Source organism: Neomonachus schauinslandi, chromosome 4 (genome assembly GCF_002201575.2).
Source record: "Neomonachus schauinslandi chromosome 4, ASM220157v2, whole genome shotgun sequence".
Lineage (NCBI taxonomy): Eukaryota > Metazoa > Chordata > Mammalia > Carnivora > Phocidae > Neomonachus > Neomonachus schauinslandi.
Window position 1 is genome coordinate 185,608,461 of NC_058406.1, and position 26,814 is coordinate 185,635,274.

General features: G+C 58.4%; 1 protein-coding gene across 1 annotated transcript in view; it reads right to left on the reverse strand.

The window, feature by feature from the left end:
- LOC123324574 (maestro heat-like repeat family member 5) overlaps positions 1-26,814 on the reverse strand; it is a 75,481-nt gene that overhangs the window by 5,823 nt on the left and 42,844 nt on the right. Inside the window, exons 19-29 of the mRNA XM_044914358.1 lie at positions 24,889-25,038; positions 23,998-24,152; positions 14,837-14,996; positions 13,367-13,548; positions 11,290-11,295; positions 5,829-5,966; positions 5,301-5,415; positions 4,362-4,505; positions 1,488-1,664; positions 740-895; positions 10-132 (exon numbers count right to left, since the gene is read on the reverse strand). Of these exons, the coding sequence (XP_044770293.1) occupies positions 10-132; positions 740-895; positions 1,488-1,664; positions 4,362-4,505; positions 5,301-5,415; positions 5,829-5,966; positions 11,290-11,295; positions 13,367-13,548; positions 14,837-14,996; positions 23,998-24,152; positions 24,889-25,038 (1,506 nt within the window). The remainder of the gene's footprint in view (positions 1-9; positions 133-739; positions 896-1,487; positions 1,665-4,361; positions 4,506-5,300; positions 5,416-5,828; positions 5,967-11,289; positions 11,296-13,366; positions 13,549-14,836; positions 14,997-23,997; positions 24,153-24,888; positions 25,039-26,814) is intronic.

Here is a 26,814-nt window from a genome sequence, read left to right on the forward strand (position 1 = left end):
GCCCCTCACCAGGCAGGTCCAGAGGAAGTGGCGGGCGCTGAGGCCCCTCTCCCAGGCCAGCGTGCAGAACAGGGTGTGCCGAAGGGGCCACCGGAGCAGCACCGCGCAGCGGTACAGGGCAAACTTGGCCTGCTGCAGGGGCAGCCAGCGCAGGGGTCAGCGGCCGCCCGGGCGTTCCGCGCCGGAGGGCTGTCCCCTTCCCAGACCACGAGCTTCATGTGGGGTCTGAGGCCCGGTGCCGTCCTCCGAGGCCGTCCTCTCAGCCGCCCTCCGCCCCCGGGCCGGCCCTCACTGCTGCCCCCGGCGGCCCCATTCCTCCCATTCCCTTTGGAACTGGCCGCGTGTTGCCCGTCTTCCCGACGGCCAGGATCCTGGGGAGCCGGGCTGTGTCTTACTGGCCACAGCACAGGGCACGGCTGGCGCCTGGGGAAGCTTGATCGTTTCACCACGTTCAGTGAACGACCCGAGCCTCCAGCCTGTGTCCGGTGCTGGGGACACAGCCGTGAGTGCAACAGGCCGGGTCCTGCCCCCACGGACCGCACAGCTGCGCGTGTGCACAGGGTGGACCTCAGTCCACCAGGGAAGACACCCCGGGTCCACACTGCTGCCCCAGGGAGCAGCCTTGCCCTCGGGCGGCCCTACCGCCATCTGCAGAGCCTCAGCCCCCGGCCCCCACCCCTCACGGCCACCTGTGGGTCCCCAGCCCCGCCCAGGAGAAAGCCCCTCAGCAGGCACTGACCGTGACGACGGCCGGACAGCGGTCCTTCAGGTGCAGGAGCAGGGGCACCATGCTCTGGTGTACCTGGGTCCGCAGGCCGCTTAGCTCCCTGCCCGCCACGGCTGCCACCAGGTCCCCGAACAATGCCATGGCTGCCGCTCGGATCCCATCCCGCTCCTGCGAGGCAGGGGCTCAGAGCCTCAGCCGAACCCGCCTGGGGCCCCCATCCCCACCCAACCGGGACCCCCACCCTGTGGAGGGGATGGGGCTCAGTTCCTGCGGCTGAGCCCCTTCCCCAGGCTCTGGGCTCCCGGGGCAGGGCCGTGCCTCCCCCCGTCAGACAGGCCCCCTGGCGGGTCCCAGGCCTTCCGCAAGGACCTGAACTCATGTCTCCTTCACTCACAATCTCATCCTGACTCCCCAAGCGTCCCGAATGCGGCTGGGGGGGGGGGGGGCGGAGCTCATCCCTCTAGTTCCCCAGTGAAGGGAAACAGTCCTTGTGGACGCGGGACAAGTCGGGAAGGTGAGGACCGCGGGGCTGAAGGGGTGAAGGCTGCCTCGGGTCCAGCCTCGTGGAGAAGGGGCCGAGCGCCACCTGGCGGCCACTCGGCCCGGCTCGGCCCAGGTGTCCCAGCTGCACACCCAGGTATCTCCCCGGGGTCTCCCCAGCCCAGGTGGAGGGAGCTGGGGTCCCCCGCCTTTGAGGACCAGGGGTAGGCACAGGAGGGGCACAGGTAGGGGCACCCTGCCTCCACCCGGGGGTACTCACGTCGTCAAAAAAGAAGCGGGCGTTGATGGCGACCCCGAGGCTTTGGGCGCCCGCGCCGTGTGCCCCCAGGCGGTGCAGCATGTCCGACACGGTGCCCATGACCTGCACGACCACCTGCTCGCTGTTCTGGAAGAAGCCGTCGAGGAAGGGCGGCAGCTGTCCACGGAGCAGGCTTACCTGGGGGTGGCGGGGGCCGGTGGGCTGAGGGCGCCGGGACAGGCTACTCCTGTGCCCTGCCCCAGCCTGCCAGTTGCACCTGGAACCAACTCGGGCCCTCCCCCGCGGCCCCTCCCCAGTCCCCATCCTGGCCTGGGCACCTGCATCCCCCTGCATGCCTGCCCGGCACTGTGCCCCCAACCTCGCTGGGATCCCATCCTGGCTCTGAGCACAGGAGCTGTGTGGGCATGGATGGGGCTTTCCCTCTCTGAGGGGGGCCTCCTGGGGTTAAGGGATATTAACCCCCGGCTAGTGGGCTTCCAGCTGCTTCTTCTTCCGCCTGTCCCCATGCTGGCCAGGAGGCCCCTCGCCCAGTCCTGGAGACCACCCTCCCCTTCCTCCTCCTCACCCTGCCTTCGCCCCCGTTCCCGGCCTCCCTGTGGGTCAGCCGGGGCCTGGGGGCAGGACGAGACAAGGTTGGTGAGGTGTGCATGGACTGAGCTCACCGGCCCCTCCCATCACAATGACCACTTCCCACATTTACACTACTTTACACAAGACTGAGTTCATTTTCAGCCAGTTCTGTCTGCTCGTCTTGTTTGCCTGGCGATGGATAACTGTCCAGATGAACGGCTGGACGGCAAGATGTCGGCAAATGGATGTTTCCCGCCATTGGGCCCCTTGATAGCGTGTAAGAGCCAGGGTGATTTTTACAACTTTAAAACAAGTTTTAGGCCACATCATTGGCTTCCTGAGCTGTTTGGTTTATAATATTAAACTTTTTCAGCCAATGAGTCAATTAACAGCAACAAACCCTTTCTGAGCATCTACTGGGCCCAGTGAGGGTGCTGGGATAGGACCAGGGTTCTGGCAGAGGATGGAACAGGCAGAATGGGGTTTAATGGGAAAGACCAGAAATAAATGAAGCACGCACAACACAATGCGTGTCAGAGGGTGGCAAGCAATCTGAGAGAAGAGGGGATGGAGCAGGCTGCAGTGGAGGCCGTGGGGGTGGTGGTGGTTAAAAATATTTAATTTTAAGGGACTAGGATCAGAGAAAGTGTCACCAAGAAGGTGACCACTGAGGGAATTCTTACAGAGGTGCTGGAAAACCATACCAGCATAGGGCGCAGCATGTGCAAAGGCCCTGAGGCAGGAGCACAACTGCTCTGTTTGTGAGCAGAGGAGAGACTGATTCAGATCATCACAGGAGCCTACTGGCTGCTGGGGGGGGCCTGCACTGAAAAGGAGAAGGGGCAGCTGTTGGGACCAGGCAGGGGGGTGCAGTGGTCTGGGGGAGATGCTGGTGGTTTCAGTGAGGGCAGCAGGGCAGTGGGAGAACAGGTGCATTCTGGGTTTGCTTGTGATGGGTGGGTGGATGAATGGATGGATAGGCAGATGGGTGGGTGGATGGGCAGATGGATGGATGGACAGATGGACGGATGGACAGATGGATGGGCAGATGGGTGGGTGGATGAACGGATAGGTGGACGGATGGATGGGTGGAAGGGTGTATAGGTACATGGACGAGTGGATGGGCAGATGAATGAAGAAGTGCTAGTCTCCCTTACTAAGTACCTACGATGTGCCATGTGCAGGGCAAAGGGCTTTTCCAGGAGCGACCTTAATGGAGATCTCCTAACCATGCGGAGACATATAAGGTGAACAAAATGGGAGTGAAGTGAGCTGACAGGCAGAAGGCTGCAGAATCTCTTTGGAACCTGGCCCTGGCATGGCCCCTCTGCCATCAGACGCTTTCTGCCACAAGCCCTGAAAGTCCTTATGTTCAGCAGAAGAGATGGGGTCTGGGCATCTTGCCGTCTTCTTGGGTGTTCATGTAGCCCCTGAGGTGGATGGGGGAGGTGAAGGCCGTGTACCTCCAGATCAGGTGGGAAAATCTCTCTGACATTTCTCTTGTATGGCAGCAGTCACCGGCAGGTCCCCCACCGGGGCCAGGGATAAAAGGCTGCAGCCTGTGACAGCAAATGGCTGGAGGACTCAGCTGCATGGACTCAGCACGGCACTCATTGACAGGTGCTATGACCACTCCCCTGTCACAGAGATGGACACTGACTCTGGCCAAGGTGCTGAAGAAACGTGCCCGCTAGAAAGTGCTGGGGTGAGGATGGGATGGGCCTGGTAACCTGCTGGGTCACCTGGGCGCCCCACCGCGGCATGGCGCCCTAGGAAGCCACAGCAGGGCGACATCGGGCTCCAGTGAGATGGCCAGATGCCCCGGGGGCTGTGTCTCGAGCCTTCTCTCCTGCCTCTTTGCTAAGGCCCCCTGCTGTTCATCATGGGATGTGGGCTGTTCCAGTGATGGGGGTTGGATGGAGATGGATGGGTCACCGGGGGATGGAAAGTCCTGCCCCTGAGATTCTCAGGGCAAGTTCCCCTCTGAGGGCCAGGCTTGGGTGCCACCTGGTGGGCCCCTCCTTGGCCCCTGGAGGTCTGCGATAGTGTTGTCTCCCTCCTGGGTGTGGAGGGGACATCATCCCCGGGGAATAGACACTCTACCCCTCCCACAACCCTACCGAGAGGCCATCACCAGCCCCATTCTACAGATGAGGACACTGAGGCCCGGAGAGGTGGTCATGTGTCCCCAGCTACACTGCGGGAAGGGACAGAGCCAGGATTCCAACCCAGCAGGTCCGTCCACACCCCATGCACCCAGCTGCTCTGGTGGGGTGTGTATGTGTGTATGCGACAGGCCCTTACCTTCTCTGGGTGGAAAAGGATGTTTCCTAGGCCCTGCAGGCTCAACACACGGACCTCGGGGCTGGGGTCCCTGAGGCTTCGGGCCAGCGCAGTCAGGGCAGCCTGTCTGGGGAGCACCTCCAGCAGGGCAGGGCTGTAGAGGAACTGGGGCAGTCCCCAAGGGCAGGCGGGTCAGGCCTGGCACCTTCTTGTAGGGAGCCTCCGTCTGCGTCTGGGAGCAGGGCTCGAGGACCGGGGTCTGGCAGGGGTGTTGGGGAGGGCTGTGGGTCAGCACTCTCTGGGTATCTTGGCTAACACGTATTTGAAACTCACCTCCACACTGCCTCAACTCTTCCATGTATGGCTGGGAAGCCAAAGCCCAGAGGGGGGAAGAGCCTTGCCTGATGTCACACAGTAAGGCTGGGGCCAATGTACAGCCATGGCCTGGCTCATGGGACACCTGGGGATGGAGCCCCGCAGAGGGTGGCTCAGACCTTCCTGCTGTGGGTGGGGTGGGGAGCGGCACCGGGCTTTGGTTTGGGGTTCTCCCTGTTATGGAGATGCCACACCAGCCCCGCCACGGCCCCAGCCTCAGTGGCAAGGCCGGCCACACCCCTGCGCCTCTCCAGTTCTAACCAGGGCCCTCTTGGCCTCCCAGGCCCTGGGGTGGAGCTGAGCCCAGTTCTGCCTGACCGGCCAGCTCTATGACGGTCAGGCCAGGGAGGGAGAGGTGGACAGACAGGTTCATCCAGGCTACAGGCTGACGGGGGCCTGAGAAGTGGGGGGCCCAACCAGGATCCCCAGGCTGTGGACCGCCCTGGAGCCAGAAGGGGAAAGGAAGGGGTAGGAGGGGTCATCTGGATGGACCTCCATCCAGGCAAGGTCCTGAGGGGGGCTCTGAGGCAGCTGGAGGAAGAGGCTGTGTCTGAGGGCTCCCCCTCTCCCTGCCCAGGCACCTACCTCAGTGAGGATGAGGATGGCCGCCTTCCTCTCCCGCTCCTCCTTGCTCTGCAGGCTGGCCAGCAGCAGGCTGGTCACTGCCTTGATCTGCTTGCAGTGGTTCTGCACCATGGCCCTGGGGTGAGGGGAGGAGGGCAGGGCAGGGCCTGGGCATGCGGGTGCGGCCCGGGCTCCACCTCCCACCACCCCCAGGCCCAGCAGGCGGTGGTTGCGGCCCATTGCTTGGAGTTTTTGTGATGCCCCTCTGTACCCCCTGGCCGCCCACTGGTTTCCAGGCCTGGGCTGGGTGTGTGGGAGACAGAGGAGCAGGCCCCTGGTGGCCTCCGGCCGGGGTGGAGCTAGCTGAAGACGCCTGTACCCATGGGCTCTGGGTGGGTGTGCGTGTGACCAGGCCCGAGGACGCGTGTGAGTTCGTGGGGGCTGTGCTCACGGGCGGGCCCTGGAGGTCACCATGGCCAATACACTCAGCTTCCTGGGCAGGTAGTGGCCTGGGTCAGGCCCTGTCCCCTGCCCTGGCCCCACTCCTACCTGGCCAGGAGACCCACGCCCTGCGGGTAGGTGTGGATGGTGGTGAAGAGCTTCCAGGCGCCCTGCAGCTCCAGGTGTGCAAAGTCCTGCCAGTGCCCCGTGGTGGACAGCAGACCTTTCAGCGCTTCCAGGGACGTGCTGCGGGGGGATAGGGGAGTCACGGGCCAGCCCTGCCACTGGGGAGGGGGCCCGCTGGCCTGGGTGGAAAGGTCCATTCTGGCTCCTGTCCTGGCCCAGGGCCCCAGCAGCCCTGAGGCCTCCCTGCGGGTGAGGCCTGGTATGGGCGGGAGCTGTGCTGGCTGAGGGGGCAGCAGGAGTCCATTCAGGCCCCTGGCCTGGGCTCTAGGATCAGTTGCTGGGTCAGGAGACTGGAGGTGCCCCTTTAGGAGTGGGGGGCACTGTGGGAGGGTGTGAGATTGGCCTGGGGCACAGACAGTGTGAGATGTGCCTGGAGCATCTCAGGGGGCCCCTGGTTGTGTCCGGGGCTGGCTTTCCGAGGCCGCAGCTCTGGGGACAGGGCTGGAGATCAGTGGGCTCCCACGGCTCGGGGTACAGAGGGGCCCGGCTGAGCCTTGGGGGATGGTGCCATTTAAATGTGGGGCTGAGAACCCGAAGAGGGTGCTGCGGGGAGGGAGGAGGCGAGCTGGGGAGCATGGTGTCCTGCGAGCCCGGAGAAGTGTCCACTTGCCACCCTGGACGCCGCTCTGCCCTCAGGGGACACAGATTCCACTGGCCACAGGTGCGTGTGCGCTCAGGAAAGTACACCAGACACAAAGCAAGGCAGGACCTTGTGCTCATCGGCTACCAGAGGTGCGTGCTCTGTCCTGGTCACGTGGCCCGGCCGGGGCAGCGGAGGCAAAGCCCAGCTCGGCCCCCAGCTCCAAGCCCGCTTAGCGATGTTTTGGTTATAGGCCCAGGGCTGCCCCTAGCTCTGCAGGTGGGACATGGGGAGAAGGCCGGGGAATGCAGGCCCCGGAATAGCAGGGCGGCCCCGCTCGGTGGCCTGTCTCCCATCCCAGCCACCCTGCGCCTTGTCACATCTGCCTGGCCCCATGTGACTGGTTGAATCACCCTGGATGTGTGAGCAAGGCCCCAGGATGAGGCTGTCAGCTCTGACCAGGCATGATTCTGAGCAACACCCAGTGTCAAGGGATGGAGTTCCACGCCATCAAAGTCCCCGGTGGCGTCAACCCCAACGCCAGGTGGCTGGTCCCGTCACCCCAAGATAGGCCCCTGAAAGCAGCATTTTCCAGGTCACTGGTCTCAGCCAGAGTGACGACAGTTTCAGGAGAAGGGGACGTCAGGGTCGAGTAGCGCTCTGTCCCTTCCGTGTCGACTCTTGGAAGCTTCCGGTCCCCGGGCACCCAGGCCATCAGTGTGCAGGGTTGCCGTGCCCCAGCAGCTGCACCAGGGCTCTGGAAGACGGCATTCGGCCGACTTGGGCATTCTCGGGTGGATCAGCACCCCCTGCAGGACCCTGAAATCTGGAACCACCCCCAGCCTAGGACGCCCGGTGATGCCCAGCCACGCGCGTGGCCTGGAATCCACGCAGCCCCCAGACCAACTGGACACGGAGGCCCTCGAGCATGAGCCCGGCCATGCGGGTTCCGAGGCTGTCCCCCCTCAGCCTGACCCCAGCGACGCCCACCCCAGGGGCAGCCGGACTGCACCCCCCGATGCCCGACGGTGAACTTGTACGGTAGCCTTCGGCTGTGGTAGAACGCACGTGACACATTTCCCATCTTACCCGCTTCTGCGACGGTTCAGCGGAACTAAGCGCATTTCGCATCGTCCAGCTGTGGAAAGTGTCCCCGTTCCAGGGCACGCCCCTCCCCCAGCCCCGGGCGCCCCCGTCTGCGCTCCGTCTGCAGGGGCATGGCGGCTCCAGGCCCTCCGCGCAGTGCGGCTCGTGCAGTGTGTGTCCCTAGGGGACCGGCTTATCTGGCGCAGCGCCCGTGAGCACATGGTGCAGCCCTGTTGTAGCGGGTCAGCATGGCCCCTGGTTTCCTGATCCGGGCATCCGGTGATGGGACACTGGGGCGGCTTCCACATCATGGCTCCTGGGAAGGATGCTGCTGTGCACACGGTGGGTGGGCAGCTGGGTCGCTGTCTCGGGGCACCTGCCCAGACCTGGGACAGCTGGATCACGGGTGATTCTGTGTTTGACCCTTCGAGGAGCTGCCCCACTGTTTTCCGCATTGGCTGCACCATTTTACACACCCACCCTCGGGGGCTGTGTTGGGAGGTGGCCGTCCTCCCGCGTGTGAGGGTCTCCTGTGTCACCAGCATCTGCCGCCTTGGCTGCGCGTGTGGACGGGCTGAGGGGAGCAGGGTGGGGCGGGTGTGTGAAGCCTGCGTGGGGTGGGCACCGAGCTGGGCGTCCCGAGCATCGTCCGTCTGACCCCCCGACGCTTCGGGCACCGTCCGCTGCCCTCCCCAGCAGTGCTATGCGGACATGAGGCCCTGGCCTCCTCTTTTGGGCCTGGAGTCCAGACGCCCTCTCAGGAGTCCCCCGGTCTCATGTGAACCGCAGGAGGGCAGCGCTGGGTCCTCCTCACCCGGACAATGCCTACTCTGGCCACCCACCCCCAGTGCTGATCAGACCCTGCCACTCCCTCTGCACAGAGCCCTCCGTGGCTCCCCACTGCTCTGGTATATAGGCTGACTTCGAGGCCTCCTTCCTGTGCCCTCCCTCCTGCCCCCTCCCCCTAAGTCTCTCTGCCCTCCCTGCCCCCACCCAGGGACTTCAACCGTCAGTCAGGTGTCAGCTCAGATATTCGGTCCTCAGGGACCACACGGCAGGTTGCATGCTCCGGGTCATCCTCTGTGGAGGCGGTGACTCTCAGGGCCCTCTCCGTAGTGAGTCATCTGTCCATCTGTCACCGGGCCATCACCTGACCCCCTCTGTGTTTCCCGGGGCTGTGAGCTCCTGAGCAGAGGGACCCATCTCTGGTGATCAGCGTGGTCTGGGGCACAGCAAGAGCCTGCCAGTACTGAAGTGCTGACAGTGGGGACACAGTGGCCCCTACAAATGCTGACAAGGACGGCCGTCCATCAGGCCTTCTACTTCTCCTTTCCTCCAAGAGCTGTAGGGAGCATGGAGTGGGGGTGGGGGCACGGCTGAGGCCAGGAGAGGAGGCAGGTCTGGGCAGGGCTGCGGGGACTCCGGGGTGGTAAGAGAGGACAGAGGCTGGGACAGAGCACCATGTCGGCTCCTCCCTGCTCCGGAGTCCTTGCTCACCTCCCTGGGAAGTCACACCTTCCTGCAGATTCCAGGGCCCCCAAGACCATGACATACCAACTAGGCAAATGGACAAGGTGCTGGGGCCGGGGTCATGCAATCGAACCCTCACCTTCCCCTTCACCGAGTGTTGGCCACTTGTCCAGGGTCACTCATTAGGTTGGGTCCAGAACAGAGGCTGCCCAGTCCACCAACGCTCCTGACACTCACAGCCATATGGGCAGGGACCCCTCTCACCATACAGAGTGCTTATGGGGGAGGTTAGGATGGGGTCTTGGATCTCAGATCCAGGCCCGGACAGCATATCATTACTAATTGCTTGTCGGTTCCTTGTCAAGTGCCAAAACCCAGGACTGTGAACTGTGTTTTAAATAAAAAATCTTTAAATTTAAAGCTTTAGGTTTATTTTTATTTATTTATTTTTAAAGCTTTAAGTTTTTTTTTTTAAAGATTTTATTTATTTATTTGAGACAGAGAATGAGATAGAGCATGAGAGGGTCAGAGGGAGAAGCAGACCCCCCGCCAAGCAGGGAGCCCGATGTGGGACTCGATCCCGGGACTCCAGGATCATGACCTGAGCCGAAGGCAGTCGCTTAACCAACTGAGCCACCCAGGCGCCCTTAAAGCTTTAAGTTTAAAAGACAAGTAATCAGGAGACGAGAAGCAAAAAGAAGTACCAGGCACTATAGGGGGGTACTGAAAATTAACTTTAAATATGAGCTTCCAGGGGTGCCTGGGTAGCTCAGTCCTTAAGCGTCTGCCTTCAGCTCAGGTCATGATCCCAGGGTTCTGGGATCGAGCCCCGCATTGGGCTCCCTGCTCTGCGGGGAAGCCTGCTTCTCCCTCTCCCACTCTCCCTGCTTGTGTTCCCTCTCTGGCTGTCTTTCTCTCTGTCAAATAAATAAAACCTTAAAAAAAAAATATATGAGCTTACTGGCAGCCAGGGCAAAAGGAAAATATGGTGGTTGTACTTATAAGCGGTCCGAGAGAGTGTCTGAAATAAAGAGAAATCAGATGCCCCATGAGAATTAAAGAGTCAATCCATGATGGAGAAACTAAAGGAAGCCCCCTTTGTGGGGCAGGATGGACATTGACTGGAGGAGGACCTAGCTGAGAACTGACTGAAGCAGTTACTGTCTCTAAGAAAGGGGCTCTGTTTGTCAGAGATGCAAAGGAAAGAGAAGGTCGCCCAGGCAGGGCTGGCCATGATTTGCAGCCCCGCCAGGACGAGGATGCCATGCCCAAACCCCCACTTGCTGGTCCCAGAGGCCGGCCCAGCTCCGCAGGATGCCAGGGACCTCGGAGCCCTAGGAGTCTGAACAGCCTCTAGGCTCACTGAGCTGCCACCCAGTGTCCGGCGCCATCTCCATGCGGCCAGGGGCACCCACAAGACAGGAGGCCTCTCAGCTGTGGGTGTCCAGATCCCCTCCTTGGCCTTGTCCCCCTAGATGGTGCCAAAGCTGCCAGGCATCAGAGCCTGGATGGCAGGGATCCACCTGGGTGACAATGCCCTCTGAGGCCCTGGGAGCGGCTGCCAACCTCCCCACAACCCCTGGCCATTGGCTGGCATCGCTGTTGGTTGGCCTGTCCTTCCTTTGGGCCCCTTTGGGTTTCCCTCTGGGTAAGGTGGGGCCCAAGTCTTGTGCCCGCTCCGGGGAGGGTATGGGAGCCCCGCCTGGGCAATTAGAGTCCCACACGCTCCTGTGGCTCAGATGATCGGTTCAGGGGTGAGCATGTGATCTAAGACAGGCCAGTCAGAGCCAATGGGCTACGCCTGGGGTGAGAGTCTGTCCCTCAGTTGCTGGGGTCACCTCCCTCCGCTCTGGAGAGGACTCACCTAGAGAGAGGCCCAGCAGCTGGGGTGGGGTGAGAGGGCAGGTGCTGTTTGAGCATGTCCATCCAGCCGGTCAGAAAAGAAGGCTCCCCAAGTGACGCAGTGAGACAGACGGACACCTGTGCTCTCCGAGGGAGCCCAGTGAGACGGACGGACACCTGTCCTCTCTGAGCGAACCCAGTGAGACAGACGGACAGCTGTGCTCTCTGTGGGAACCCAGTGAGACAGATGGACACCTGTGCTCTCCGTGGGAACCCAGTGAGACGGACGGACACCTGTCCTCTCTGAGGGAACCCAGTGAGACGGATGGACTCCTGTGCTCTCCGTGGGAACCCAGTGAGACGGAGGGACTCCTGTCCTCTCTGAGGGAACCCAGTGAGACAGACGGACAGCTGTGCTCTCCGTGGGAGCCCCAGTGAGACAGACGGACACCTGGGCTCTCTATGGGAGTTTCCATTCCACAGGGTGCAGATAAGAGTTGGTAGGCTGTGCTGGCCTTGGGAGTGGAACAGCAGCGCGGGAGTAGGACCACTATTTTAGAGAAGGTGCTTTGAGAGACTCACAGGAGGTTAGGCTATCTGGGGCCGAGCATTCCAGGAAGAGGGGGCAGGAAGTGCAAAGGCGCTGAGGCAAGAGCACTCTGGGTTTAAGGAACAGCAGGGAGACCTCTGAGGCCGGAGCAGACCATGTGAGCAAGGGGTGTGTGGCAGGAAATGGGGTCCTGGAGGCAACAGGGAGCCAGAGGGAGAGGGGCCTTTGGGCCACTGAAAGGATCTGGCTCTTTCTGAATTAGGTGGGGAGGGACAAGGAGGCATGGGGCCATGGACATGTTTTGAATGGCATCTGGGCTGCACCGTGGAGGCAGGTGAGCGGGCTGGGGGTGGGGGGAGGTGGGGAGCAGGAGAGCAAGGAGGCTGGGCCCATGCGGGCAGGTGCAGGGCTGGGGGGGGAGTGGATGGAGGGAGATGGTTCACTGCAGCTCCCCCCTAGCCCTCCTACGTACGTTCTGGGAGGAGAACATTTTATTAGCTTATTAGGGAGATTCATGCAGTTTGCATGGTTGATCTGAATAAAAAAGGAACTTTATGCATATTCGAATTCACAAGCAATATGAGAAGAGACATTTTTTTCCAGTGACGCGCCTTGGGTAGAGCTGTTATAACTGACAAATTACGTGAAGCACATCGTAATACAAACAAATGAAGAGTCAGCCCCAGCGTTTTTTTTAAAAAGGCCTTTTTTTTTTTTTTTAAGATTTTATTTATTTATTTGAGACAGAGAGAATGAGAGACAGAGAGCATGAGAGGGAGGAGGGTCAGAGGGAGAAGCAGACTCCCTGCCGAGCAGGGAGCCCGATGCGGGACTCGATCCCGGGACTCCAGGATCATGACCTGAGCCGAAGGCAGTCGCTTAACCAACTGAGCCACCCAGGCGCCCTCCAGCGTTTTTTAAACACTAGCTTGTTGGATTTCTCAAGACATGACCTAGCGTGGAGGGAGGGCAAGGCAGCCAGCCTGGACAGTGGCCGAATATAGCTGGGTGCGGACCCTCCTACACACGGATCCCGTCCATGATGCGCAGCGGGGGGGTGGGGTGGGGGGGGCAGAGGCCGCAACTGTCACGTCAGGGCAAAAATGCACCAGGGTCAGAGCCATGCACGAGGGGACCCAGAGGGGCTCAGCAGTGGCCAGGGCCCTGCCCTGCCATTCCACAGTCTCTAGCTCAGCTACTCATGGGCATGCTGTGTGTCTTGGGGAAAGCCTCTAACCCTCTCTGAGCCTCAGGTTCCTTATGTGTACAGTGGGGAAGACAACATTCATCTCACGGAATTCCTGCAAGGACCACATTCAGGGAAGATGGCAAGGGCTGTTCTGTGAAGTCCTCACATGCTAGCAGGCACTGAGTGTCTCTGCTGCCAAGTGACCTCGGGGAGCCCGGGAACAGACCCCATGCCTGCCCTGAGTCCCTCCCTGCTGACTGCTGCACTGGCCATCGTGGTGTTCAGGGGTTGAATTGTGTCCCACCAAAGCTGTGCCCAAGTCCTAAACCCTGTACCTGTGAATGTGCCCTTATTTGGAAACAGGGTCTTTGCAGCTGGAATCGAGTTAGGACGAGGCCAGTAGGTTGGCCCTAATCTGGTATGACTGGTGTCCTTATATGAAAGGGAAACCGGCACAGAGACACGCAGGGGAGAGCAGCAGGTGAGGAGGGACGCAGAGGGGGCAGCGATGTCGGCAGGCCAGGGAGCACCGGGAGAGGAAGAGGCCGGGAGCGTCCTCCCCTACAGGCTTCAGAGGGAGCGCGGCCCCGCTGATGCCTTGCACTTGGACTCGAGCTTCCAGAGCCGAGCCTGCAGGCGCGTGCATCTGTGAGCCGCCAGGTGCTACTGCGCTCTCAGCCCTAGGAAGCCAATACCCGTCTTTGTCCATGTCCCTGAAGGTGGAGCCTGCGCTCCAGGCTTACCTCTGCGGACTGGACGTGGCCGCCTCGGGGGCCTTCTGGCCGGGCTGGGGCTCCTCCGGCAGGTTCAGCTCCAAGATGTAGTGCGTCTGGGTGAGGAGGGCCAGGAGCATCTTGGGGTAGGCCTCTTGCACCGCCTTCTTGAACTCGCGGGCAAACTGCAGCTCATGCAGGGTGTTCATGGCCTGTCGGGGGCAGGGGCACGTCTGACCTGCATCTTCCTCCTGTCACAGCCTCCGGGACCAGGGCCATATCTCTGAGATGTCCCTCGGGGGGCCCTGGCCCTCTCGGTTCCCTCCCTGGACCCACTTGAGGGCCTGTGCCCTCCATCCCAGCAAGTCCCGGCCCGTTCCGTCTGCAGTCTGCCCGTGTCCAGCCCCTGATCCGTGGCCTGGCAACAAGGCGGCATGGGTCTGTGCTCCCCATGGGACGTCAGCACAGAGGTCTCTAATGAGTGACAGCCGGGGGGACACATGACCCCGGAAGGCAGGGCTACCAGACAGCAGCTCCGAGCTTCCTGTGCCCATCGGAGCATTCGGTCCAGAATGTTCTTGGGGTGGAGGACAGCACTGGGCAGTCATGACAAGGGCAGGCCAAGGCTTGGGGTGTGGTGGGACACGGAGGAGGCCCCCTGCTGGCCCCATGCTGCTGTGTGGTTTCCGACAGGAAGGGCCGGCAGCAGCGGGGGGCTGGGGTGCTCAGGAGAAGGACCGAGGGCCGGGCATAGACACAGGGTGGAGCTCCCCTCTGCTGCCGTGTTCAGCCATTGCACATCTGTGCTCAGGCAGCAGCGTGTCTGGGGGGCTCCGGGTGGGGAGGGGCTCTGGGGGGCTCTGGGCTGGGGGGTGTGGATCTCAGCCTGGGAGAAAACGGGCTCGGGCCACAGCTGCTGCCTCATCAGAGTCCAGCCAAGGACAGGTGTGGCCGTGTTAGGACGTGAGCCCCTGTTCCTGTGGCCGTGCAGGGAGAAGGGCTGGCTTGGGTCGGGGGTGGGCAGGGGGTTCCTACAGGAGGCAAGAGGCAGCCTCAAGATTCCTCCAAAATCTACAACCCCAGGCCCCAAGTGTGGACAGAGGGGCCACCATTGTCCCCACACTCTTCCTCCGCCGGAACCTGCCTCCCGAAGCCCTTGTGCTCCGAGGCCACCCGCCCAGCGAGTCCCACATCCTGGGTATGCGCCATGCACCTGGTCCAGCCCTGCAGGACCACCACTGTCCCACTTCTTGGAGGGGGGACAGGCTCTGAAGCAGTCCAGAGCCCTCGGCCAGGAAGTGGGGGGCTGGGCCTGTGCGGTCAGCCCCTGCCCCGCAGCCTCGGAGGCCCCCTGTGGGTCGGCTTCCACGGCCTGGACACGGGGCTGCCCCTCCCTGGGGCTGGGCGCCCGATGCCGCCAGTATGGACACGTGCACGAGAGGCCAGCCCCCACTCGGCGGCAGCCGGGGCGGTGTCCAGGGAGCGGCGGCGGACACTCACAGCGAGCGAGTGCAGGCGGGGCTTGTCCTTGGGCTGGGGGCTGCCGTCTCTGGCCCCGGCGGGCAGTGGCCGCTCCCACAGCCAGGCCAGCAGCATGGCCAGTACCAGGCGGCTCACGGGCTGCTCGGCCCCCAGGGCCCTCCACAAGCGGAAGGCGTGGCTGCAGGCAAAGAGGGGTCATGAGGGCAGCCCTGCTCGCGCTCAGCCGCACCAGCAGGCCACCAGGGCCTCAGGGGCCAAGGGAGGAGGCTGGGCTGGATCCCGCGTCGGACCCTGGCCGCGGGGAGCCCCTGGGGTGGAGGAGAGCATGGAGGGGAGAGTGGGCAGCAGGGACAGGAGTGTGTGTGGCCCGTGGGACAGGCGGGAGACAGAGGGACAGCCGCCCTGGTCCAGGTGCCTGGGCCTCCCCACTTCCAGGGTCTGTCTTCCAGGCTCCCCGCACCCCAACTTCAGACTCTCTGTCCCCTCAAAGGCTCCTAAGTACTGACAGGACACATGCAGTTGACTCCTGCCCCCTGTCCTCTTCTCTTGCCTCTGGGACTCCACATCTGCCATTGTTCGTGCTTAGAGCACGCTTCCCCACCGGGCCTACACCCACTCAGCCGTCAGCACCTCTGCCTGGAGGCCTGCCCTGGCTGCCTCCTCCTAGCCTGGGTTTGCTGGGGTCCAGCTCTCGGGCCCACCCCACCCCGGGTCAAGTGGGTCCATCAGCAGTATACACAGAGCTTTACAGTGTCCTTGTGCTCATTTTGCAGATGGGGAAACTGAGGACTGATCGGGCCCTGCCTGTGACTGGGGAGCTGGGGTTAGAGGCCAGGTCTGCCCAGTCCTGTGGTCTTTCCATTTGGTCCACGGACATGGACCTGTGAGTCCTGGGGAGGCGTGGGCTTTGGGGCTCCTGAGATGTCGGTGACCCTGATGGCTCTCTGTTTTCTGTGGTCTTTGGTGCCGAGTGCTGGGTGGAAGGGGCTGGAGGGGCAGGGGTGGGGACTGGGAGGCCACAGTGGGGGCCTGGATAAGCCAGCTTTAGGACAGACCCTGGGCTGGGTGGGCACAGCAGCTCCGAGGACTCTGAGATTGTAGAGCGGGGCCTCCGTTGTCAGAAGGACCCTGGCCGAGTCCCTGCTGTGTCATCACGGCTGTGTGACCGTGGGCAGGTCTCCGGGGGCAGAGCCTGACTCGAGAGGCTTAGGTGACATGCTTCTGCAGGAGCGAGGGTGCCCAGGGGCCTGGGTTTCTCCTTTGCTCTGTTGGCATGTGGGTGTTTTGCCCCCTGTCACGTGCGGGCAACCAACTCGGGGACAGAGCAGTGACAGAACCAGTAAAGTCCTTGCCTGTGTGGGAGTGACCCCTAAGGTTCGACTCAGCCAGCAAACAAGGGTGTGTCGGACTAAGTGCATAAAGCAGGGGAGGGGAGGGGATGGAGGATAGGAGGGGGGCGGTGGGAGGGTGCATCTGGGCTGTGGTCAGTTTTTAGTGGGACAGCTGGGAAGCCTTCACCAAAAAGGGACACAAGCAAAGATCTGCGGAGGTAAGTGGGGAGCCACGCTGCTCTGGGGGGTGGGGGGAGGAGAACCTTCTGGCTTTGACACGGAGCCGATCTTGGTGTTCTCAGGGTCAGCAAGAAGGGCCAGTGAGATCGGGGTGAAGAGAATGGGGCTGGGCGAGGAGGACAGGCAGTGCGTGGGGCCAGGCCACACGACCTTGTTGGCTACTGGGAAGGTTTTGCCTTGACTTTGATGAGGTGGGGCCGCTGAGGGTCTGCAGCAAGGGAGAGACGTGGTCCGACTTCTCTCTAAAGCCTCACTCCGGCTGCTGGGAGGGAGGGGTGGACACGGCCAGGGACTCCGTGTGAGCCGGCGACGTCCTGATGGCCTGGAGGGGACGGGGGAGGGGCGTGGGTAGAGCTGCAGGACCCCTTGATGATGGGCCTGGGTGTGGACAGGACAGTCCAGGTGGCCCCAGGAGCTCTGGTTCGAGAAGCTGGGCAGATGACATCAGCATGGGGAAGCCCGCAAGAGGACAGGTTTCGGGGACGGCCAGCAGCGTGGTCTGGGAGTGTCCAGCGTGGAATGCCTCCTGGACACCCACGTGCTGCCGTCTGGCGGGGGTGAACTTTCGGGGGGTGAATTTTGTATAGGTGATATTTTTGTATCACTTTCTGTATAGGTGATATATTTAGCCCACAGGGTTAGAGGCGGCCACCAGGAAGGGGAGTGTGAGTGAGGGGAGCTCTGGGGACTGAGCCCCGTGGCACCGAGCCCCGTGGCCCCGTGCTGAGAGACGGGGAGACAGGAGGGACTGGCAGGAGGCGGAGCAGGGGCAGCTGGGAGGTGGGAGGAGAGCCAGGAAAAGACATGGAGGAACCTGAAATGCATATTGCTGAGGACTAGAAGCCCGACCGAAAGGCTCCACGCTGTACAGTTCCAAATCCATGACCTTCTGGAAAAGGCAAAACCACGGAGACAGTAGAAGATCGGTGGTTGCGAGGGTCCGGGGGGACCGAAGGTTGTTCCGGCAGTGATGCTACTCTGTAGGACGTGCGAGCGGTGGACACACTGCACACTGTCCAAGCCCACAGGACGCACAGCACCAGGGGCGAGCCCTGTCCAGCCGTGGGCTTTCGTTAATGAGGATGCGTCAGTACCGCCCTCGGGCTGGAGCAAACACACCGCCCCACGCAGGGTGCTAGCAGAGGACGACACCGGTGGGGAATTACTTCTATAAACATAAAACTGCTCCAAAAAAGAACGACTATTAATTAAGAAAAAAGGGCTGGGAAGAGACACGTGACACATGATTAAGGAAAGAAAACCCGGTGCTGCTGGATTTATGTTACGACAGACAACCCGCATCTGAAAATCTGTGTTAATATCGGGCCAGAAGAAAGAAGTCTCCAAAGACGACACACAACACCATACTCTTCAATACAATTGCAAAAACCACAAGAGAATATTTTTAGGAATATGTTTAGCTGCAATAAAGTGAAAAAGAAATGAAGAGGGTGATGAGCCTTGGTGGGGGGTGAGCCGGCGGCTGGAGACTGGGGGTGCTCAGCCCTGTCCATAAGGTCATGACCGAGATCCCAGCTTTCTGCGGGCGGCGGCCTCGCCGGCATGTATTCATTGACTAAAAGGAGCCAGTGCTGTAAGAATCAAAGGCAGGCAGGCCACGCATACAGTGATGATGGACAGCGTGACCCGCCAGGGGTGTGCAGCTGAGGGCTGACCCAACAAAGTCGCCGTCAACGGGTAAAAGAGAAACACGGGAGAAAAAGAAAGAAAACTTGGCAAGCCAAGTGTAAGACCATTTAGAAATGCAAAATGCAAAGGGCCCAGAGCAGCGGGGCAGGTGTTGAGGCAGGAGGAGCCGGGAGGCCATTCTGTATCAGGTGCAGAGAACGTGTATGATGCTACAGGAATTAGGACCGTGGGTGTCAGCACGGGGACCGGTGAGCGGAGCACTGCTGAACCCAGACACAGACCCCTGCCCACGGGCACTTGGCTGGGAGGCAGGTAGCACTGCGAGCTGTAGGCACGGGGCGGGCTTGTCCCTGAAGGATGCTGGTGGCTACACAGAACTGGAGTCTGACTTCACGGCCACACCAGCCTCACTTACGGGGCGGCTGGAGACCTGAGTTTGAAAGGCAATTGCCGGAACTTTTGTAAGATCATGTGTGGGAAGGACTGAACCTGGAACTCCTTTTCATCAAAACGCACATTCAGGCAGCGAAAAGACAAGCTGCAGAGTGCAAGGAGATGCTTTTCACACCATCAACAAAGGCCTTGTGTCCAGGTTACATAAAGGATTCTTGGGAATGGATAAGAAAAAGGGGACAACCCAGTGGAAGGATGGATCCGATCCTCGACGAAGAGATCACCAAGGAAGATACTCCGATGTTCCGCTCCGTTATTTCATTAGGAACGTGCAAATGAATGTCGCAATGCGACTCATACCACCGGGTTGCTAACATTTTGATGAGCGGCTAGAAAGTCGGGGCCAAGTGCGGATGAAACGTGGAGCAACAGAAGCTCTCAAAAATATCCCCGGTGGGAGTGTGAGGTGACATGAGCACTTTGGAAAACGATTCGATGTGTCTGTTAAAGTTGGGTATGTGCATACTGGGTATTTACCCCAAAGATACAAAAGTAGGGATCCGAAAGGGTACGTGCACCCCGATGTTTATAGCAGCAATGTCCACAATAGCCAAACTGTGGAAAGAGCCAAGATGTCCATCGACAGATGAATGGATAAAGAAGATGTGGTATATATATACAATGGAATATTATGCAGCCATCAAAAGGAATGAGATCTTGCCATTTGCAACGACGTGGATGGAACTGGAGGGTGTTATGCTGAGCGAAATAAGTCAAACAGAGAAAGACATGTATCATACGACCTCACTGATATGAGGAATTCTTAATCGCAGGAAACAAACTGAGGGTTGCTGGAGTGGGGGGTGGGGTGGGAGGGATGGGGTGACTGGGTGATAGACACTGGGGAGGGTATGTGCTCTGGTAAGCGCTGTGAATTGTGCAAGACTGTTGAATCTCAGATCTGTACCTCTGAAACAAATAATGCAATATATGTTAAGAAAAAAAAAGAAGAAGAAGGTAGCGGGAGGGGAAGAATGAAGCAGGGGAAATCGGAGGGGTAAACGAACCATGAGAGACGATGGACTCTGAAAAACAAACTGAGGGTTCTAGAGGGGAGGGGGGTGGGAGGATGGGTTAGCCTGGTGGTGGGTATTGAGGAGGGCACATTCTGCACGGAGCACTGGGTGTTATGCACAATGAATCATGGAACACTTCATCTAAAACTAATGATGTAATGTATGGGGATTAACATAAGAATAAAAAAATAAAAAATAAAGTAAAAAAAAAAAAGTTGGGTATGTGCAGAGTTTTATGGCGCCGACGTTTGCGTGCTGAACACACCGCGGTGGAGACGGAGCGCTGATGCGCACGAAGGCACGTGGGAGCATGTCAGGGCGCGTTAGTCACAGACCCAGGCAGGGGACAACCCAAATGTGCGTCTGTGGCAGAAAGGATGATCGGCATTCACGAGATACTAAATGGCAACAAGAAGGAATGAACTCCAGCTATATGTAACATATTGGAATGAATCGTAAACACATATCGTTGAGGGGAAAAAGCCACATAACATAAAAGATTATCGGCAGGGTACCTACTACCCAATTCTGTTCACAGTGTTAGGGCATGCCGCATTGTTTTAGGTGCTTCTAAGAAATAAAAATTATCCCAGGTGGGAAGCTACCCCCAACACAGAGGTGGGACCCCAAGGGCCTTGTGTTCCGTGTAAGGATGATAAGAACCAACCCACCCACCTGCAGAAAGAAAAAGCCAGGAACCCTGCCGGCCTCATTTGGAGCACTAGATGGAAGGAGGGCCTTCTCCCGAGAGTCTGAATCACAAAACCTGTTTTGGGGTCTGGATTCACACCACCAGTGTGGCTCAAAGAAACCCTCAGGCACAGACTTTAAAATCTGGCATGGTCCCAGGCCAACAGTGTCCCCGGGTGACTGAGAAGCCCACATAAATCCAGGGGTAAGGTACCCTCGATGTAAAATGCATTCCCACCTAGGGAAAATGTGCTTCTTAGGATGGAGGGAATAAGGTATAAATGGCAATGCAGACCGAGGTGAGCTACAGACTTCTGGGCAGCTGAAGACAAGGTGGCCTCCAGGGTCCTCACCCTTCAAGGTTCCTTGGAAAACCACACAGAGCAAGAGGGAGGGAAAAGTAAAATTGCACAGAGATTGTGACCTCAGAGGATGCCCAAACTTCGACATCACTGTAAACAAACAAGAGAAACGCCTGTCGCCACCCACCCGGGGCTCTGGGACAGATGAGGCAGAAGAGACAGCAAGGCACAGGGCACAGGAGCCAGAAACAGGGCTCAGAGTCGAACCACTCACCTCCAGGAAGACGAAGTCCATCCCCAGACAAGAGGGAAAAAGGAGAAAAAAAGAGCACTGACCACGAAAAAGGGGCTGATGAGCTGGTCCAGTCGGAAGGGCGGCCTCCAAGATGCACAGCTCTGGGGAGAGAAACAGGGGAAAAAGAACCAGGGGCCTTGGGGATTGGGTGGTGACAGGGACAATGGGAAAGAGGAAAATGGAAGGCCCTGCGAGAGAAAAAAGAACCAAAACCTCCCAAAAAACAACCCCCCACTGGAGGACACACGACCTTTTCACCTGCCACCAAGAAAAAGAATCTACTAAATCCTCTGGACTTTGCTCTACTAACAGAAGAGGGTGCCATTGAACTTGAAATCCTATAAAACACGCCAACAGCGTTTGATAGGAACAGGAACAAAATTAACAGATCCACTGAGTTATTGCAAAAAACCCCCCCAAAAAACAAAACAGAAAAAATAATCCGTGCACAACCAAAGAGGAACTGCTCCCCTCCAAAGCAGCCACTGTGCCGAGAGCACTCCGGACGATGCTCCTTAGACTCCAGTGAGCTCCCAGAGACAGGTAAAGCCACCTTGAATTATAACTTCAAAAAAAAAAAAAAAAAAAACCTCCATAAAGAAAGGAAAAGAGCGTTGACTGAGTTCAGGAAAGAGGTGGAAGAAAGGACAAACTTATCTCAGAAGTGGAAAAAAATGCAAGGTGCCCAAGAGGGATGATAAGATGTAAGCTAAGGGTCATTGAAGAAAAGCAGAAACCCAACCACAAAAGGCGTGAGAAGGATCAGAAAGTACTGGAGGTCGAGGACGGGCAGGAACAGCACTGGAATTCCTAGCAGTTCAGAGGGACAAGTGGAGCAGGGGAACAGAATGAATGTTTCAAGCTCTCACCAGAGAACTTTCCAGAAACAACAACAACAGAAGGCCTGCATCTACATCTTCGAAGGATCTACCAGGTCCCTGGGAGAATGAACACAGAATGATCAACACTGAGACATCTCTTAATAAAACTGTTCAATTTCAAAGGTGAGCAAACACCGTCCAAGGCATCCGGGAGGAAGGACCTCTTACAAAGGCAAACATCTTGACAAAGGCAAAAAAATAAATCATGATCATTAGACTTTTCAATAACAAAGCAAGGCGACAATTGAGCAGCATTTGAAAAATACTCAGTAAAAGCAAGTGTGAACCAAGGATTTTATGTCCAGCCAAGTTGTCCTTCAAGCACACAGGAGCCCCAGGAGCCCCTCAGGAGCCGTCTGTCAGAGGTGGGTCTGGTCAGCGCGGAGAGGACTAGAAGCCTCCGGCAGAGGATGCACAACGAAAGCTTCAACAACAAAACAAGGGACGGAGGACATTAAAATAGGTCAGGAGCATTAGCATGACAACCACTGCAAAAATACACCTCTTCTTTAATTAAAAACATTAAGGATCAAAGAATACACAACCCGTAGAAAAGGGAAGTAATAGAGCCCACGAAACATGCACACAACTATGGGATATTAGGACAGAGCAGAGACTCCACACACCAGTTGTGTGAATAAGTGTGAAGGAAGGATTTACCTCACTTATTAGACATGACTGGTGTGTGACAAACACACACCGGGCAAGAGGGGCAAACGAAGAAAGCAGAGGTGCTTCTGTTGTCCTGAGAACAGACAAGGTGGAATTCGAGGCCAGGACACATTAAATGTGACAAGGCGGGGCACTTCTCAATGCTCACAAGTCGTGATTCCTAAGGAAGGTATATGTTTGCACAAAAAACATGACAATCACGTATGACGTAAAAACCGCAGGACACGGAAGGGTCCGTGGACAGAAACGCGTTAGTAATGACTTCAACGTGCCGTTCTCAGTACGAGACAGAACAGAGGGGACATCAGTGAAATCAGTGACGACCACAGTCCATCAGGCACATCCGTGGATATACATACAACACCACCTGATGAAGAAGATACACCCTCTTCCCAAGTGCCCGTAGAACATTCACGACAGTTGTTCAAAAGGGCAGCAAATCCCAATAAGGCAGAAACATTACAATGGCATTCTCTGATCCCAATGCAAAAAAACTGGAAATTACATAAACACAAGGACCCTTCCACATGGAAATCAGAAATCTTTCTGGAAATGAGTCTCGGGTGCTGGGAGCTTGTGGGAGTTCTCTTCTGGGAGCTTCTGATTTCTCAGTGGGATGGGAGCAAGGTTGGCGGCAGAGGGAAGGGGCAGGGTGGAGGCAGAGAGGTGTGTGGCTGGGAATTCAAAATGGGGAGCTTTAACTGAGGGAGGTTTTGCCGGCTGAGTGTGACAGAGGGGATAAGGGGCTTGGGTATGTCCAGGGAGTAACTAATGCTGGTAAGGAGGGGGTGAGGATGGGTGAGGGGCGCTGAGAAGGTGAGTTGGTGGTGGACTGGAGGCTGTGGAGGGCAGGTACCGTCACGGGGGTACCGGCGGAGGTAAGCTGTGAGGGGTGGTGGGGAGGGTGGAGAGAAATGCTCCAGATTGGAGGTGTCCGAGCCAAGAGGATGACCGTGGGAGTGGGCGGCTGAGGCAGGACGGAGGACAGGATTGCTGGGAGAGAGGAGACCCAGGCATTGAGAAGTGGGGCTGAAGGAAAACCCCAAGATTCAGACAGGGGGTGTGAGTGAGATGGTGTCCGTGATTGGGAGCGACATCTGCAAGGACCTAGGGATGACGCAGTGCAGATGCATGGTGGATGTGTAGCTGGGGTTATAGACGGAGCACCTGGGGTTCAGAGCTGAGATCTGGGGGAGGCAGAGGACCCTAGCCCAGCTCCAGACTCGGGGGTCTGAGGGTTTCATGAGAAAGCCAGCCCCACCTGAGAGGAGTGTGGTGACCACTGGGGGTGGGGGAGGAAGGAGAGGTCCTTGGAGGATCAGGAAGGATGGCAAGACTTTGATGTTGGCTGGGGTCTTGCCAGGCGCACCCCAGGTCCTGGGCACTTTCCCCATGAGGTGACAGGTGATTGAGGCTGGGGTGGGGGTAGAATGAATGGTGAGCCGTGCCTCCCCAGAGCCTGCCTCAGGAGATGTGCAATAAATGAACGGGGACGTGGGCTCCCTCCCTGGGCCCAGACCTGTGGGGCTCCTTGTGGGCTGGGAGGGGGCAGGCAGGAGGGCAGAGCTGGAGGTGGAGGCCCCACCCCCTGCCTGGGGGAGGCTGGAGGGTGGGCAGTGGGGGCAGTGAGGGAGGGTGGGGCCGGGCACCTGTCCAGGGGTATGGAGAAGTCCAGGAAGGTGGCCACCAACTCCTGTGTGTGGTTCCGGGCTAGCAGGGTGATGGCGTGCAGGGCATTTTCTTTGGCTTGGGGGATGCGGACAGAGCAGAGCTGCAAGTGGATGGCCCGGCCCAGGTTGGCAACCTGTGTAGGGAGGCAGAATTAGGGGGGAGAGGGCTGGTCTGAGAGGGGAGGCCAGGCCCCGCCCAGCGAAGTCTGAGGGAGGCACTTCTCCACCCTGGAGTCCCAGGCTGAGGAGAGAGAGGCCCCACCACCTTCCGTGTGGCATGGGAGGCCCTCAGCCTGCGTCCAAACACTGCCCGGTCCCTGGAAGGCTCAGACACACCCACCTCACGTCTCCCGAGCACACCACTTTGGCACAGGCTGTCCTGGGGGCCTGGAAGGCCTCTCCCCAACCACTTCTGGTCTCTCTTGCTGCCCAGGTCCAGTGTTGCCCACCTGGGGCTTCCTTACCTGCAGGACTTGGCATCCATCATCCTGTTTCTGGGGGGCACCCCCACCCCACTGGGGGTACTTCGTTGCCTTTGCATCTCCTATGCTGTCCAGTCCTAATCTGTGTCTGTCCCTTCCGCCAGACTGAGAACTTCCAGGAGGGTCTGTGCCTTCTCCTGCCCCTTGTCCTACCCCAGAGCCTGGAACAGCGGTGCCATCCATGCCCACATGCCCCATGACCCTGCAAACACCACTCGGGACCCCAGGACACCTGCTTGGGCCTTTCATTCATTCCGTGGAACCTGTCAGGGTGGGGTCTGTGTGTCCTGCATCAGGCCCAAGCCCCAGGGTGCTGACTGCCGGGCGTCCGTCCCTCTGCCCCCAGACCTGTCCTGGCCCACCCTCAGCGGGTGCCCCAGCCCCTCACGGTCTCCAGGCTGGACCCATGCTCCTTGATGGTGGTGAGCAGCATGTCGGCGGCTGCCTGAACGCGGAAGGGGCTGGTGGAGCCCAGGCCGTCAATGGCTGTCCAGATGAGGTCGGTCAGCTCTACCATCGTGAGATGCTTCATGACCTCCTGTAGCAGCAGGAGAGGGGGCAGCTGTCACCGTGGGCCACTTGTGCCCAGGTGCCCGCGTCCTGCCAGCTCTCTTCCCTTCTCCTTGGCTTCAGGCTGCCCAGGTCTCCGAGCATGTCCAGACGTCTGAGCTCCTCTCCTCCGGAACCCCACACGTGTAGCCCATTTTGCAGGTTGGCTGCCTGTGCATCTCTCTGAGCCAACCACGGCCCAGGTTCAGGAAGGGAGAGCGTGATGCCCTTCGTGGGGCAGAGGCCCGGCTCCCTTCCTCACTCAGACCCCAGTGTTTGTCCTGGGACCTGCCTGGCCCAGCCAGCCTCCTTTCCTCCTCTCCTCTGCCCTGTCCTCACCTCGTGGGCTTCCCCATGTGTTAGCCTCTGCCCAGCTGGGTGCTCCCCATGCCAGGCCCTAGTCCTCCTTACAGCATTTTAATCAAGAGCTTCAGAGCTGTGAAGGGTCTTCAAGGTCACCTGGACCAATCCCCAGACCCAGAGAGGGGCATGGGCACCCTCACCACGGCAGAGGCTGGGTCGAGAGCCCAGGGCTCATGTCCCATGGTAGGGCTTCCTCAAAAGCCCAACTGCTTTCTGCCCACGTTCTCCCAGGAGCAGCTCTAAGTCCAGATCATGAGCCACTCGGGGGGAATGAAGAGGGGCTTGGGGAAATGCAACATGGTGGGTGGGACCCCTGCTCCATAGCCACTCACCACAGGCTCTGAGAGGGAGGGCTGGGCCAGCCTGGGGCTGCCCAGGTAGAACCTTCTGGAAAGACTTAGAGCATTGTTGCCCACTATGGTAGCCACCAGCCACACGTAGCTATTTGTACGTAAACTTAATTAAGTAGAATTTAAAACCTCAGTTCCTCGGGAGCACTAGACACATTACAAGTGCCCGGTAGCCACATATAGCCAGTGGCTCCCTTGGTAGTACAGATAGAGACATTTCCATCCTCCCAGAAAGTTCTATTGGGAGGCTCTGACTCGGAGCATCTGATAATCAGAGGAAGACAGAAGGCTGGTGATGGGGCACCTGATAGAAAAGTATAAGGTCTGCAAGGACATTAGGGGGGTAACATGTTTCTTTGCATGTTAGGATATTTGTTGAAATATTTGACAGTCTGTTAGTCTACCTATATTAGATATAAAAATAAGTATTAAATAATGTTTGAATATTTATTAGAATAATTATTCTAAAATTTTGGTAAAATGTTTGTGAGAATATTAGGATTAGTTGTTGTTTAGAGTATTCAAAGTGATTTTAGAGGAATATTTGTAGTTCACAACTTTTAAAAAAGAATATTAAGCTGCTATAAATCTGGTTAGAACATTTGTTAGAAGATTACATTTAAAATTGTTTTCTGAAATGTTGAATTTTGGTTAAAGTTCTAGCATTGAGAATGTTTGTGAAGAAATGTAACTTGGAATGGTGGTTAGATTCTCAAAATCCCAGAATACTGCAATCTCAAGATTGGTAAATACCTGGGAGATGTCTTACTTTAACCCAGGGCATGAATAAATGTGAAATGGAGGTGGCAGTAATGGTAGAGATGGTGGTGATGGTGGTGGTGGTGGTGGTGGAGGTGATGGCGGTGATGATGGTGATGGTGGTGATGATAATGATGGTGATGATGGTGGTGATGATGGTGATGGTGGTGGAGGTGATTGTGGTGATGATGGTGATGGTGGTGATGATGATGACGATGGTGATGATGGTGGTGGTGGTGATGGTGATGGTGGTGGAGGTGATGGCGGTGATGATGGTGATGGTGGTGGTGATG